Source organism: Mus pahari, chromosome 17, assembly GCF_900095145.1.
Source record: "Mus pahari chromosome 17, PAHARI_EIJ_v1.1, whole genome shotgun sequence".
Lineage (NCBI taxonomy): Eukaryota > Metazoa > Chordata > Mammalia > Rodentia > Muridae > Mus > Mus pahari.
Window position 1 is genome coordinate 56,350,949 of NC_034606.1, and position 15,853 is coordinate 56,366,801.

A 15,853-nucleotide genomic window follows, 5' to 3' on the forward strand; every position below is an offset into this window, starting at 1 on the left:
ATTAGTACACTCAGTGCATGTATGTGCTGCACACAGCAGTATCACCTGAGGATTAGTACACTCAGTGCATGTACAAGCTGCACACAGCAGTATCATCTCCCCTCTGTTTTGCTTTCAAATTACAAACTGGGATTCTTCCAGATGGAGGAGGGGCGAGCGCACTGGTTCCTGATCAGACACCAGTGTGAATCTCGGCACCGCCCATCAGGCTTCATCTACCTAAGCTCCCCGTGCTTCATTTTCGAGGCAAGCACTGGCCTCTGTTCTGAGGGAAATGCACATAGAAAACATCCACACACATCGTGCTTTGGAATCCACCACAGCTGACTTCATATACCTCTACCTCAAGAAGGAAGGAAAGAGTTCTGTGAAAAACCTCAGAGGAAAATATTAATGGTGGACTAACACCCTATTCCCTCTGCATTGTTTGACTAAGATGTAATGGACTTTCACATCAGAAATCATCTTCAAAGGATGGATGTAAATAATAAATGCCGTAAAATCATAAATACTTCTCTGACATGAGGTAGGCATGAATTGTTTACTATTAACAAATGAGGCGATTCCACAACCAGTTCTTTTACCTTCTTACATATTTGCCAGCAGGACTGCCAGGCAGACCAGAGAGCTGTGGTCCCCCTGGGTTGCTGTGAGGGTCAGACAGCCATCCTGTCTCCCCTGAAAAATCACAGGCTTGCTGTGCTGGCTGCCTCAGAAAGAGTGGAAGCGCGAGCCATTCGCTTCATTCGCTTGCTCGTTCGCTCTCTTCAGACCTTGGCAGTAAAGGCTGAAGTAAGGAAAGTACTGCAGTCACTGAGTGGACGCTTTGTTTATATTAAACAAGCTTGTGTTCCAGACCTTTTCCATTTTTAGTCTCCACACAATTTTTCTTTCAAAACTATAAGCATTGCTCATTAAAAAGTAAATGGTTAACACGTCGTCTTTACCATGCAAGTACTGCCCAGGGCCTGACCCTCAGCTTCAGAGATCAGGGAGCAAGGCAATTCAGGTTAACATAGTCACAGACCTAGAGGTTAATTACATCTTCTGGCTTCAAATGGTTTATGTTGTGCATAAAAATTCCTCTTCTGTAGTCATAAACTCAAAGTATTATAACCGAGTTGCGTAGGAAAGCTCCAACTTTAAACCTCCTTTGTTGTTGCACAGTTGCAACCTTTAAGTCTTATTTTGATCTATTAAGATCACTCTTAAATCTCTTAAAAGGCAGAGACATCCTTTCCATTGAGAATATTTTATCGATTAAACCAAGAAAATAATTATAAGACAGGGCTGGTCTACCCTCTCAGCCCCAGGTAGCTCCTTCTTTGCAGCCTGGGCCACACTCTAACAGGCAGGTGTTGAGGTTTCCTCTTTTATTGTTTATTGTAATGCTAAGGACTGGCCTTCAAGAGTTAGAGTCTGCCAGAGGGACTCTGGCCCCAGTTAATTCTGATTGGTAAATAAAGATGCCAGCAGCGAATAGCAGGGGAGGAGAGACATAGGCGGGGTTTAGATTTCTCGGGTTGGAGACCACAAGGAAGAATGGAGATGGGAAGCTGTCACCTGCTAGAGAAGCAAGGAGAGCCACCATGGGCTAGAGGCCAAGAGAACTCAGCCCAGAGGGCTGCCTAATTGGAGCTGAGAGCAACCCAGGTGAAGCACAGTGGGTAATAGCATGGGTTATGGATAGGAGGTGGATTCTAACATGAGGGGAGGCAGCTGCCTAGCTATTGTGCTGTCTAAGGCATATTAAAATATAAGGCTGGGTGTGTCTTTTATCGGGGAACATAAACGGTCAACAAACAGGTTCCCAGTTTCACTGATTTCTATTAAACAGGCCCTCGAGATCACTAAGAAAGAGGACCCCATACACCTAGAAACCTCACTTGTGTCAGTTCCCACTTCCTTACGGGAGCAGAGCCCTCTCACACACCGACTATGGTTATAAAGACACATTTTGAAAACTCCATCTGTCTTGCTGGATATTAACTTGAATAATAAAAACTGGACATGGAAAGAAGACGGCGCCACCTTGAAGTTAATTGTTCTGACTTCCAAACTGGTTCAGATCGTATTACAGAAGACCACCATAAACTCATGGCTAGTTACAACTAACACTAAAATGATCCTTTTTATTTTCCTTGGCTATAAGAACACGTTAAGAGTACAGAGAGGTCCCCTCAATTACAAGGCCTAACATCTACTCATTGATTCACAGCTGACATTCTGTGTCTGGGTGGAGATAAACGTGCACATCTGTGAAGGCCAGAGGATCGCCTAGGGTGCTATTGACCTTAGGTGTTTTTGACCTTGAGTTTTCCTGAGGTAGAGCTTCTCTCTGCATTTACAACTCATCAATGAGACTAGCCTCAGATGGCCTGAGAGAACCTAATGGATCGATCAGTATCTACCTGTGATGGTTTATATTTGCTCAGCTCAGGGAGTGACACTATTTGGAGGTGTGGCCTTGTTGGAGTAGGTATGTCACTGTGGGTGTGGGCTTAAGACCCTTACTCTAGTTGCCTGGAAGTCAGTCTTCCACTAGCAGCCTTGAGATGAAGATGTTGAACTCTCAGCTCTGCCTACACCATACCAGCCTGGATGCTGCCACTCTCCTGCCTTGACGATAATGGACTGAACCTCTGAACCTGTAAGCCAGCCCCAATTAAATGTTGTCTATATAAGACTTGCTTTGGCGGCGGTGACTGTTCACAGCAGTAAAACCCTAACTAAGACACTACCCCTATCACGAGCATCACAAGTGCTTTGTGAGGCCTGATTTTTTTTTTTTTTCTTTAACATAGGTTCTAGTTGAACTTAGGTCCTTGCAAGAATTTTATCAAGCAATATTCTACCCAACCCTATAGCCAGACATTTTTACATACACTTTCTAACTGTCACTATCCACTCCCTTATTGGACTCGTAGTACCTGGCACATCTTGTGCTAATCACTACACAGGTTATAGGGAAAGTTTAACAGCTACTTATGCCTTACTTTGCCAGACATTCAAATAATACTTTACAAATACAAACACATTCACTCTCCCCACAACCCTCCAAGGCAGGCAGGTACTGTCTCACTGTACAAGTGAGGACAATGGAGCATAAGGGATTAAAAATAGCAGACACAGTCACTCAGCTAGTAAGCCACCAGCCACTGCCACTGTGTACCCAAGCAGTTTAGGTTCCCCAGGCTCTGTTAACTGCCACTCTTAATTATCCACTCTTAATTAACTACTGTTACAGCAGTAGAGGCACTTTGTGAGTTTCCAACTCTCAGCTACACTATTATCCTGCTGGGTATTCCACACATGTGTTAGTTTGCTATATATTCAAAAGAGAGTTATGTAAAAAGCATGCTCCTAAGAGCAAGGGGGGAAATCTAAATACTACTAACACCTCATCATCTAAACCTTAAACCAATGGTCTGTCCCTAGGGGAATCAGCTGCATTCAGAAATGACACATCTCAAGGAACAAAGTGTCAGTGTCGGGCCTGTGGTTCTGAGCGCTGGGATGAAGTCGGTCTTGGGAGGACTGCGCATCCTGCAGCCACTCCTGGCCTCTCCTAACCAACACAGTACTGGGATCTCCTGTTAGCTTTTCTCTGCAGCACTTCAGTCCTTTAAGATCAGAGCCTATTTTTATCTCTGAGCTCTCAAACACAACAAAGACATCACTCAGGACATAGTTATCGACAAGATCCTGAGCTAGTTCAGGAAAGGAGCAGCAGAGAAAACAACTGTGAGTCTCAAGAGAGAAACAGGAAAAGCATTCATGGCACCGTAGCTGCCACATGCCAGCTGTACCCCTGTTCAACTCCTTGGGACCATTTCCATGGATCCTGGGTTGGATGCCTCTAGTGGAAACCTAGAGTAACTGGATCCCCCCAAAGCTGAGCAGCACAGCACCCACCTTTCCTGTTGGCAGGTATCTGGTGTGTGAGCCCTGAACAAGGGAACAGAACAGCCCCACCCTGCTCTGTTTTCCTCATAGTGAATCCTGAACACAAGTCAGTTCTAACAAAATCACAGGAACATTTAAAGGGGCTTCAGGGTTTGGGGGGCAGGGGTTGCCTTGTTTAAGAGACACGGACTCCCCGAGGTGAGGTATTCAGTCTGACTCACGGAACCCTCATACACAAAATTATAGACACACTACCTTGCCCAGCTAAACATCTGTATTTTCTTTCATTTTTTTTAATTGATTTTTTGTGAATTTCACATCATGCATCCCAATCCCATTCATCTCCCCTTTCCTTCATATCTGACCTCCACCCCTGCACCCTCTCTCCCCAAAAAGAATAAAAAAGCCATCTTGTTGTGGAAGCTGTAGTGTGTCACAGTATGTCACACCACGCTATACCCTTTTGTCCATACATCTTTACTCCAAGTGTTCGCTGCAATGACTCATTGATCGGTTCGATGCCTCTGGCTTCTGCTACGCCATCTATACTGAATCCTCACCAGGACTTCTTTCAGGTATCTTGTTGTCATGGAGATCCTGTAGCTTTGGATCTGTAGGGCCAGCCCTTTCATTCACTCCAGCAGATCATAGATGGGGTAGATTTTGGGGCTGGCCAACTCAAAGACCTGGATCTGGGCTTGGGTCGTAGCTGAATTAGTTAGCTTGGCATCTCCCCTGTGCCCACACCACCAAAGCGATCTCTCCAGCACTGCTCCTGCTAACCACAGCAGGCAAGGAGCAGGGTTAGCTCTCCTGCTCTCATGTCCTTGGGGCCAGCTCAGCCATGCTTTTGCCACCAGGGCCAGTTCTACTATGCTGTCCAGGTGAAAGGTGGGGCCAGCCCTCTCCAGTGTGGTGGCCCGGGAGGGGCAGGGCATAGTTCCTCTGTGTGGACTTTGGTGGTAACACAGATCCTGCCCAGACTGCCATAGCACCACGGTCCCAGACATGACCCCAGGGAACAACCTGGGCCAGGATGTCCTCATGGCCTCCTCGGGTAGCACACAGGCCACTGAGATCATCATGTCCCCCCCCAACGTGACCCTCAGATATCCACATGGTAGCCAGTGGTATCCCAGATCACAAACATCTACTTGGCCTCTGGTGGTAACCCTGGCCATAGGCATTGACACAGACCCAAGCTGCAGCAGGGCCACAGACCCAGATGTGGCCTTTAGCAGCTGAGGCCAGAACCCCATCATGGCCTCCTCTTATCTGCCTGCTCTTCACTGTTGTCCGGTCTCCATTTCCACTTTTTCCACATTGTAAGAACCCCTCAGTTCGCCTTTTCTTCCATCTCTCCATCTCACACTCCCTCTTTCCCATCAGTCCATCACACATTCGTCCATTGTAGTGGTACCCAAGGCAGGGGCTTGGGTGTCTTTCTTCTGGCCTCCCTAGGCCAGCACACACATCTGTATTTTTAAGGTAATGTTCAGAGGGGAAAACAATAGGCAATGATAGGTAGTGATGGGGAACTGGAGTACACACTTACAAAAGAATAAACTGGACCCTAACTTACATCAAAAACACAGATTAACTCAAAACAGATTGAAGACACACTACCTAAAGCTACTGGGAAAAAAAAAAGTACAAGGGAAAAAGTACAAGGCAGATCGGGTGTGATTTCCTGTCAGTGATAACAAAAGCTCAGGCAAATACAATGAGAATAGGCAGAAAGGAGGAAAACCAAGGTCAAAAACTGCACAGAGAAGGCTGGAGAGATGGCTCGGTGTTTGAGAACATGTTACGCTTTTGCGGGACACTCAGATTCCCTTCTCAGTGCCCCTGTGGGGGGCTCACAACAGTGTCTCACTCCAGGTCCAGTGGCTCCAGCGTCCTCTTCTGGACACTGGGAAGATGTCTATCCACACCTGTGTATCTTCACACATACACACAAATAAAAATTAAATAACTTTAAAATAAAAGACTGCACAGAGAAAACAACCCACCGAGCGAAATGACAGTCCGTGAGATGTGGGAGAAAAATATGCCGGGAAGATACAATTCATATTCAGAATATAGGTAGGAACCTACAACCCAACAGAAAAGAACCCCATTTAAAAAAACAAAACAAGACAAAACTGAAAGCAGAGGCAAGAAGATCAGGAGCTCAAGATCAGCCTCAACTACATAGCAAGCTGTAGCCTAGTCTGGGTTATATGAGCCCTTATGCTATAGATAAAGAAACAAATAAATAGATAAACCCACCACAAAAATGGTAAAGGATTTAAATACTTTCCAAAGGAGATATTCACGTGACCAACATGCATATGAAGAGGTGTCAACAGTGCTAACTGTAAACATCAACTGTCCCTCAATTAGGATGCCCCACTATCAAAAGAAGGAAGAGAAGAGGCTAAGGTAAGTATACTAATGCCTGGAAGTCCAGTGCACTGTGGAATACGAGCTGGTGCTTCCTCTGTGGAAAAGAGTTGAGCTGTTCACCAGAATATTGAAAACAGAACTATGTCCCGACAATCCTATTTTCCAGATCTATGTCCAAAAGAACTCAAAGCAGGGTCTCATCAGGCTCCCCGCACTCCTGCGCTCACTGTCCAATTGTGCACAATGGCGAAGAAGCAGACACAAGGCAAATGCTATCAGCGGACAAATGAAGGAAATTCTCTCTCTCTCTCTCTCTCTCTCTCTCTCTCTCTCTCTCTCTCTCTCTCTCACACACACACACACACACACACACACACACAGAGGCACACAAGGGGGCTGTAATAAAACAAGGAAATTCATCATGGACAAATGTGGAGAACATGGTGCTATGTAAACTAAGCCAGTTACAGGAGAACAAAGACAAACACCACAAAGTAAAGCCATCAAAACCATAAAACCTAGGGATGTGGTTAAACGGGGAGACAGACTTTCAGTCTGACAGGATGAAAACCTTTTAGCAATCTGTCGTGTGATATGTCAACACCCTTTACACTATAGGACGACACCCTTCAGAAGTGTCATTGTAGTAAATTTAATGTTTAATATTACCACAATAAAAAAAAAAAAAAACTTTCATGAGGCTGGAGAGATTGATCGATGTTTAAGAGCAATGGCTGCTTCTCCAGAGGACCTAGGTTCAGTTCCCAGCACCCACATGGTGGCTCACAACCACCTCCAGTTCTACGCGATACAGTGCCCTCCTCTGGCCTCCGTGGGTATTAGATGTTCATGTCATACACAGAGATGCATGCAGGTAAAAGGCGCAGGCATACACAATTTACACATTTTAATTTTAATTTTTAAAACAATTGAAAAGAGTAATTAAAGGGAATCCACTCTGAAATAAAACATGATGTTCCCATGAGGTGTGGCAAAGAGCAGTCACACTGGGCTCAGAGAGGACTCTGTCACTACCCTGTATTTCAGCACACATACACCACTATGCGTGGATTTGAAATGGTCCCTGCGGCTCACCTGTTTGAGAACTTAGATACCAGCTGGTGGCACAGTTTGGGTGCTGGCAGAACCTTAGAAGATGGAGCCTCAAGAGATGAAGAAGGTCTCTGGGTATTAACCTTGGGGCTTTCCTGCCTGGTCTGCTTCCTGGCTGCTCTTTGTTTCCTTTATAGCCTGCTAGGCTTCCTGGCTCCTCCCTGCTCCCCCTACTATCCTTCTAGACCACAATCTACTTTACCCACTAATCATGAGCTTTAACAAACCCTTAGTGACTGGCAGACACTTCAAAGCCTGACCTCTTAGATGCTGTCCACTACCCTACCTCATAGCTCTGTGAGTATAAGGAAATCATTTCACCTTTTCTACTTAAATATTCTCATCTTAAAACTGGCCATTATATTCTCTCCCCCCAACCCACGACTCAATTATTGAGAAGACTATGTGAGTTTGTGCACAGAGTACAAGAAGCATAAGCATTCAACAAACTATCACTTCTTAGTTGTGATGTTCTGCCACGAAGAGTAACTGCCTAGATGCAGAACAGAGGGATGTTGAAGGCAGTAAGGGACAATGCTAACATTATTAGTCTCTAGTGACACACCTTCACACTGCATAGCCTGCTATGAAATGCGGCTCCTCTGTAGGGCTTAGAGAATGTAGTGATGCATAAAGGGACCAAGTTCAATCAAAGGAAAAAACATTAGAGTCGTGCATTTGTGTGGAGAAAGGACGGGCTTGCTGCCATGAGTATCCATGACCAATATGAAGCTAGTTGACATTGTGCTTGTACCACAGAAAGGAGAAATACAGAAGTCTCATAAACAACGTGATCTAACTCATGTTAATGGCCTCCTTACTCACTTGTGGAGGGAGTTGTCATACTACCAGGCAAGCATAATCAGGTAATAATCTACCAGGACTCTGAAGGTCGGTCTCCATGCCAACGGATGTGACAGGGAGGGTGTGAGACAGCTAGCATGCAAGGAAATCAGAAATTAAGGGGAGCTCTGTTTACACATCAGTTTCATACCAAGCAGGAAAAGAAAGCCAATTAGAAAAAAAAAAAACCTATTTGAAAAACAATTTTTAAAAAGTGTTTAAAGCAAACTTTATTATCTTTGTATCACCACAAAAATATTTTTTACATGAGCTACTTTATTGAGAATCCAACTGCTTCTGGTTAACTATGCTCAAACGCAATGGTTAACTATGCTCAAACTCAAGAAAATTATTTTCATGAATCTCAATACTGCGTGGCCGTTTATTTTGATCAAACAAGGTTTTTACATTTGCATACAGTTAGGAAGAAAAAATTTAAAGGCTCATATGATAATTCTGAAAGTATTGCTCAGTGGGCTGTATCAACTACGAATTACAACATGAAGTTATAAACTGCTTCAGCAGAGAAAGTACTGACAGGCTGACAGGGAAACTGAGGTAAACCTAAGAGTAATTCCACAAATCCGGGTTATGTAAATTGCTGTGATGTCACTTCTCTGAGCTATGTAAATTGCTGTGATGTCACTTCTCTGAGCTATGTAAATTCCTGTGATGTCACTTCTCAAGAAAGGTCTGAATAGCAGTGAATCTCACGACTTCAGTACCGTGATATTTTCTGCAAGAACACTACCACATCAGTTATCTGGAGCAGTAAATGCCAGCACCAGAGCCAGAGCCCATCCACATGTAGGGTGTTAGCACCACATTCCTATGCCCCGCAGTTTCAAAACATGCTAAGCAGGAGAAACACGGGGCCAGAGAAAACAAACTCAAGAAAACTCATCTATTTTTTCACTAGATTTATTTTTATTATTTTTAATTATATGTAAGGCCCGGAAGTATGTATATACACATGTCATGGCCACAAAGGCTGGATTCCCAGGCAGTGGTGAGCTGTCCAAAGTGGGTACTAGGAACCAAACAACAGCTTTCTGCAAAAAAACCAGTGTCTATTCTTAACTGCTGAGGCATCTCTCCAGTCCTTCAATCATTTTATTTTTAAAATATTATTATAAATATACCCTGGTTTAAGCAAAAAAAAAAAATCAAAGAATAAAGACCCCTACAAAACAGGCCTCATGGGGAGGGGGGTACACCAATCAAAAACATGTGTCCTATTTGAGCTAAGTCTCCAAGTTTAAAAAGGCAAAAAGCAGGGACAATAAAGAAGTCTGGTCTCTGTGCTGACTGGGGCAAAATAAAAAGACTGTGCATACACACTGGCATTCAGTACATTATTTCGCTATAACTCACCAAGAAAATAGATTTCTCTGACCCAAATCAGCACAAATACCCTCCTTTTCTCAGGCTTGTCTTCAAGGCTCACTGAACACAGATCAGTAACCATACTCTCTGGTCAGAAGTCTTCTCTTTAAAAGATCTCTACTTGAAGGGACCAATGGGCACTTTACCAACCAGTGGCTGGGCTCTAGATACACACCTCGTGGCTACCAACTCTGCAAGAGACTTCTGACACTACACATCATCTTCCATGAGACAAGAAAGTCAGAAAGAAAGGGAGAAGGGCTAAAAAGCAAACTGGAAAGAGGAAAGGGAGGTTTAAAAGAGCTTCATGGAACTACAGTGTCACCAGAGCCTCAAGGGCTACAGTGAGTATTCCCCACACAATCTTTAAATAGACTCTCCAGCTGACGGTCCCATCCCAGCCTTCTCACTCATCCACACTTCAAACCCTGGCTTTTCTGTGACTTCACTCCTCCAGGCGAACCCCACTTTAAATGTCTAGTAAAAGCAAACAGAAAATCGAAGACTTCTGGGATCTTGCTGACGGAATCCTGATTTTTGTGTCTATGACCTTTTCAGGGGAATGCTGGAAAGTTTCTAACAAGAGGAGACCTGGCTTTCATGGAGCTAAGAGGTAGGAAGATTAGGTGAGAGAGCATAGAAAAGATTTTCCTATGCTCAGGACCTAAGAGGCAGGAAGCCCGCAATCTCTCACTGCCTGCCTACATCATCTGCTGGATGCCTACTTATCTTTCAGCCTCTCACTTAAATATTGCTTCTCTAAAAACCTTTCTTAAGCCTTTTCAATTTTTAGTTCTAGTTATGTATGAATGTGTCTGTGTGGGTCTATGTGCATTAGGAGGACATTGTAACAGCCCCAAAGATTCCTTGAAGCTGGAGTCATGAGTTTATATAGGTGGTTGTGACCTAAACAACATGGATACTGGGAACTGGACTCCAGCAAGAAGAGAATATGCTCTTAACCACTGAGTCATCCCTCCAGCCCCTCTGGAATTTTTTCTACATACATACATACACACACACACACACACACACACACACACACACACACACACACAGTCAAAACAATCAGTGATCTGCCCTCCCCATTTCTCTGGCACTCAGAGAACCCTCGATTGTTTGGTAATTGGCTATTAATGTATCTCCCTGCCCTGTTCAAGGATAAGCACCTGCAGGGTGGGGTTCATATTTAGCTATTTACTCCCTACCCCAAATCTGACTGACCTTACCATGGAAGCTTAACCACTGATCACTGAATAAATGAATGAATGATGTCATTAAAGTGCAACATTCAAACTTTTAGATGGCCTTAAAGATATTTTGATAACGCACTAATTTTATTTTTCGAAAGGACAGTTTTGAATTAAATTGACACCACGCCAGCCCTGGAAGTTTTCACGGTGTGTGTGGCATTTCTGCTCACCCTTCATTTGAGCCTTCAGCGTGTGTTTCTTCAGGAATACAAATTTGGAAATGTACAAAATCAACAAAATCCCTGATCCCAAAGGCCTTATATTTCCCTAGGGTAAATGTGGAGAGAAAAGTTATCCTGGAGAACTTGTCTATAAATGGCACAAGACACGTTTTGTTACTTGGCATTTACTAAATTATCACAGGACAAAAACCAACAATTAAAAAAAAACCCCAAAACAACAAAAGAACCCCACTAGCAACAACAATTAAAAAATAAAAATAAATAAAAAACGCTGACCATATATAAAGATTACCTGTTTTAAAAGTGACCACGAAGTAAGCCCTAAACTGTTCTAAACAGACAAAACTGATTTACTGTCTCCCGACACAAATCACAACAATGTCAACCAAACACTCCTTCGGCTGAAGGAAACACCATTTCCTATCAGCTAAAAAGAACTAAAATTTCTCTCGGGAGGGAGGATGGTGATCTGAGAGTTACAAAGGTCTTCACATTTGAAACTGGATGCATAACCACTAATTTACACTTGAAGTGTTTCTTTTTCTTTTCTGAATACCGGTATTAGGAACTGTGTCTGACTCCACACCGGTCCTCTTCCTCTAGGCACACAGTTCCTGCTGGTCTCACAATGGCATCTCTGCTCCCTGGAGTACACCATCCTCTTTCCTTCTGTAGCCACCCCCTTGTTTAGACAGACCTTTCCTCATCTCCAGACCTGGCTTCTCTCCATGCAGCTCACTGCATCTCCTGTTCTACCCACCCACCACCTCGGAGCCTCTCCTCCTAAGGTTCTCAACCGCCGGTAGGTCAAGTCTCCTTTGGGGTTGCTTCTCCGATATCCTGCCTATCAGATAGTTACGTGACATATTTCTAAAAGTAGCAAGATTACAGTTATGAAGTAGCAACGAAATAATTTTATGGTTGGGGGTCGCTACGACAGGAGGAGCTGTATTAAAGGGCCAGAGCATTAGGAAGGTTGAGGAACACTGTCCTAAGGGACGAGAGAGCCAGTTCTATCTGCCTTTAGACTCATTTGCGAAGCCAACTGTAGAGGAAACTCTCCTTAACAATTCTCTATCGTCCATCTGGAAGGACGCTGACATGACAGGGCCCCAAGGCTGTCAGGCAAGAATCAACAGAATGCTTCAATTTTTCATCTGATACTCAGGAGTTTCATTAAGACACGTCTGCAAAACATCAATCTCAAAATATAAGTCTGGGAATTAATAATGAGATTCTGACAACTGAAGTGTTATTTCTATGCCAAGGGAGAGAAAATAAGGTAGGGGCATAAGAGAGGATCTGTATCCCAAGAAGATGATGTTGATTAGAGTCCTAGGCAGGTTATTGGTTGAAGGATCCTACAGGCACAGGGCATGTCTACACGGAGAGGGGATTTCCACGGTTTTGTCTCTTTGGTGGTCATCTGGACCTTCCTTTGCCAAATCCACATTTCACAGAGAGCCTTGCCATGCTTCAGTAATTACCCTTAGAAGCAAAGTCGCTGGTTGGGGATACAGGTACAATGAGCTGGGGCTTTAGGCTCCTGGCCCCTACAGGCAGAGTTGAATGAATGAGTGTGCTTCCCCTTACAAACCTATTCAGAGGGATGAAGAGCAGCTAGTGGTCAGTTCAGGGAAGCTCCAGGAATCCATCCAGCCCTCCCATGGGGAAGCACCACTTTACCCTAAAGGAAACTGAATTATAAAAGGAAACATTTTACAGTACCTTCAGCCTTGGAAAACTACCAGTGAGATTTAAGTCACAACTTCCCATTCTCCCTTTAAAAGTGCTTTCTAATAACACTGGGCACATCCCAAACAGCTTCCTTCTGCCAAGAGCACCTCCCCTGCTCAGCAAACAGGGTGACAAACAAACAAACAAAAAAATCAATGCCCAGAGAACCTACATCTCTTCATTTTTAAAGTGCATTACAAGTATCTATCTTGCTGGGCATTTTATCCACAGGAGTGGCTCCTAACTGAATCTAGAAAATGAATATGACCTTTAATGGATAATTTGGTTCCCACTTGGAAAAGGCAGAGAAGGCAAAACAAGAATGGTGAATGTTGCCCCAAAGTAAAAGTTCTAAGTAGGGTGGGGAAGGGGGACAGAAATTTCATCTAGAAAGGTGGAAAGGTTGAAAGTCAACCACAGAGCACAAAGCAATGAGAGGAAATAGTGTTCTATCTAAAAATGATCCACTGCAGAGAAGATGGAATTGGAACGGAGCAGGGATTTTGGAGTTCAAAACTCCTTGACTCTACAAATTATTGCAGTTTGCAGTTCGTCTAAAGCTCGGTGGACTTAACATCCTAAAGGAGGTCTGGCAGTGGGGAAATCACTCTCCGGGATGGCAAGGATGTGGAGACCCTTCTAAATTCAACAAGCAGCCTTAGGTTAGGCCGGATCGGGAAAAGCTGGGGTTTCTTGAATTGCTCCAGACTGTCCGGCGCTGACTGACCAGCGGGCGACCGCAGATTCCACGTGGGAATCCGGGAGAAGGGTGCGCATCCTCCACAGCCACCAGGGCGCTCGTGCCAACGAGCCCCCCCACCCCCGGAGGACCGCGGAGCAGGGGAGAGCAAGGGGGTCAGTGGGGCTCGCGGGCGCGGCCACTCACCGATGCCGAGCCCCACGACCAGGCGGCCGGCCAGCAGCGTCTCCTTGTTGGCGGCGGCGGCCAGCACGGCGGAGCCCACGGTGCACAGGGCGCTGGCCAGCAGGATGGCGCTGCGCCGACCGAGGGCGCCGTTCAGGGCCCCTCCAGCCAGCGCCGCGACGGCGGCCGCGCCCACCGCGCCCGACACCAGCAGCTCCTGCCACATCGCGCCCAGGCGCATCTGGCGCCGCAGCAGCAGCATGGCCCCCGACACCACGCCGGTGTCGTAGCCGAACAGGAAGCCGCCGAGAGCCGAGAAGGCGGCGGCCGCGTACACGAAGGCGGGGGTCTCGTCGCGCTGGAACTGCCTGCGCGCCGCGCGCTCCAGCTCCGCGCCCTGCAGGCTGGCGGCCGACTCGGCGGCCAGCAGGCTGCGCTCCCCGCCCGGCGCCCCCGGCTCCGGCTGCCGGCGGCGCCTCTCGCCCATCAGGCTGCTCAGGCTGCGCAGCGTGTACTCCACGTCCTCGCTCGCCTTGCGGGACATGGGACAGGCGGACGCCGCCGGGGCGGCTGCGGGGAAGTTGCGTGTGGGGCGCCGCGCACTCGCTGCCAGTCGCTGAGCCGCTGCTCCTCGGCCACCCGAGCCGCTCGCCTCGCAGCCTCTGCTAGGCTGGCACTACGGAGCGGCCGGGGGCGGGGTCGTGCGTCACTTGTCCGCTTGTAGGGGAGGGGCGAATGGGACCCGCCTCCCCCTTGGTGGGCGGGGCGGGAGAAGAGCTCCTCCCACGGGCGCGGCCACCTCCCTCTGTGGGCGGCGTTAAGCAGCGGGCCCCCCTGGAGGAGGAGCTCCTTGGAGTCCCGGGTGTCAGGGCCCAAGGAAGCTTGCCTTGTGGCTGCAGCTGAGCTGCTTGCTGTCCAGAGCACTCAGGCTCACAGCAGGCTAAGGATCAGGAGAAAGTCTCCTTCTGCCCTCCTGCTTGCAATCCGAGGTGACTGAGACTGCCTGGTACCCACCTACTTTCTGTCATTTTGCAGTGAGTGTCCCATGGCTCTCTTGCAATTAGTTTGTTTTGGAGCAGTTTGGGACCATGATCTCTGGTGTCTCCAGTTTCCTTTCTCCTTGCTACTCAGTCTTCAGATTCTGCCCTTTTAAAAAACATTTGCATCTTGACTGTCTGAGGAGAGAAAAAGAGAGACAGACACAGAGAGACAACATTTACCTCACGAGAAGGCTTCCTGTGGATTACCAAAGATAAAGCAACTTTAGCTGTGCGTATATACATCACCCTCTCACATAACTAGCTGATTCCAAGTGGAACAAGGAAACCCAAGAATCTGATTTGTTGTTTGATAGGCAATTGCCACCTTTCTTGCCCAGCATGCGAGCCCAAAAAGACACCTTCTTCCTGACAATTCCTGCGGCTGCCCCTTGATTTGGAGAAGCTATTTTAGAAGCCCCATTTGCCCGAAACAAAGTAATTTCAAATCGTTTGAGGATGGCTGTTTTAATTGCTAATTGCCAGTTGTTGGCTGGTTTGGAAACCTCCCCTTGATTTAAATATTCTGTAAATTATTTTATGTTGTTTCATTTCCGGAGATAGAGACTAATCAAGTATCTTTCTGCTGCAGTCTCATTCTTCAGCAGTAGGACACCAGATTTAAATGAAAAAGAAATTTAAAACCCAGGGTTTCCGTGAACAATTCCTGTCTTCATTTACTTCCCTTATTTGAACAAATATTTCTTAGAATGGACCCTATTCATGCAGTTTAAGCTTGTTTCCTTCAGAGAAATTGTTTCTGTCATCCTATTATACTATGAAGTTATTAGACTTTCCCAACATCCCTTTCACCTTGATTTTTAGTCTCCATAGCTCCAAAATATCTCACTTTCCAACCACATTTCCCCAAATATGTGTGTGTGGAGGGGGGATTATCTCAGAGGAATAACTTTAAATGTATCATGTAGCTTTAAAGCAAGGTTTTGCCGTCTTCCCAAGGAGATATTAAACACAGGCTTAATCTCTCAAATAATGAAGCTTAATAACTTAGACTTCAGGAGATTTCAGGCATGAGTCTTTCCCAAGCCCATAGCAGCAAAACTGCACCCCCTGGTGGTCAGCCTATTCACGTAGCTTCTGCAGAGAAGAGCTCCCCAGATATCTTGTTGAGTTGAAACAAGC

General features: G+C 45.9%; 1 protein-coding gene and 1 pseudogene across 2 annotated transcripts in view; both read right to left on the reverse strand.

Annotated features, from left to right (window-relative positions):
- Nucleotides 1-5,307, reverse strand: part of LOC110335057 — an 8,672-nt pseudogene extending 3,365 nt beyond the window's left edge.
- The window catches only part of Slc2a13 (solute carrier family 2 member 13), a 304,413-nt gene extending 290,032 nt beyond the window's left edge, over nucleotides 1-14,381 (reverse strand). Inside the window, exon 1 of one of the 2 annotated variants that reach the window (XM_021216709.2) lies at nucleotides 13,695-14,381. In XM_021216709.2, coding sequence (XP_021072368.1) covers nucleotides 13,695-14,217 — 523 coding nt within the window. In that variant the 5' untranslated portion in view covers nucleotides 14,218-14,381. The remainder of the gene's footprint in view (nucleotides 1-13,694) is intronic. The other variant, XM_029548259.1, reaches the window with a different exon arrangement.
- Nucleotides 14,382-15,853: the final 1,472 nt, after the last annotated feature.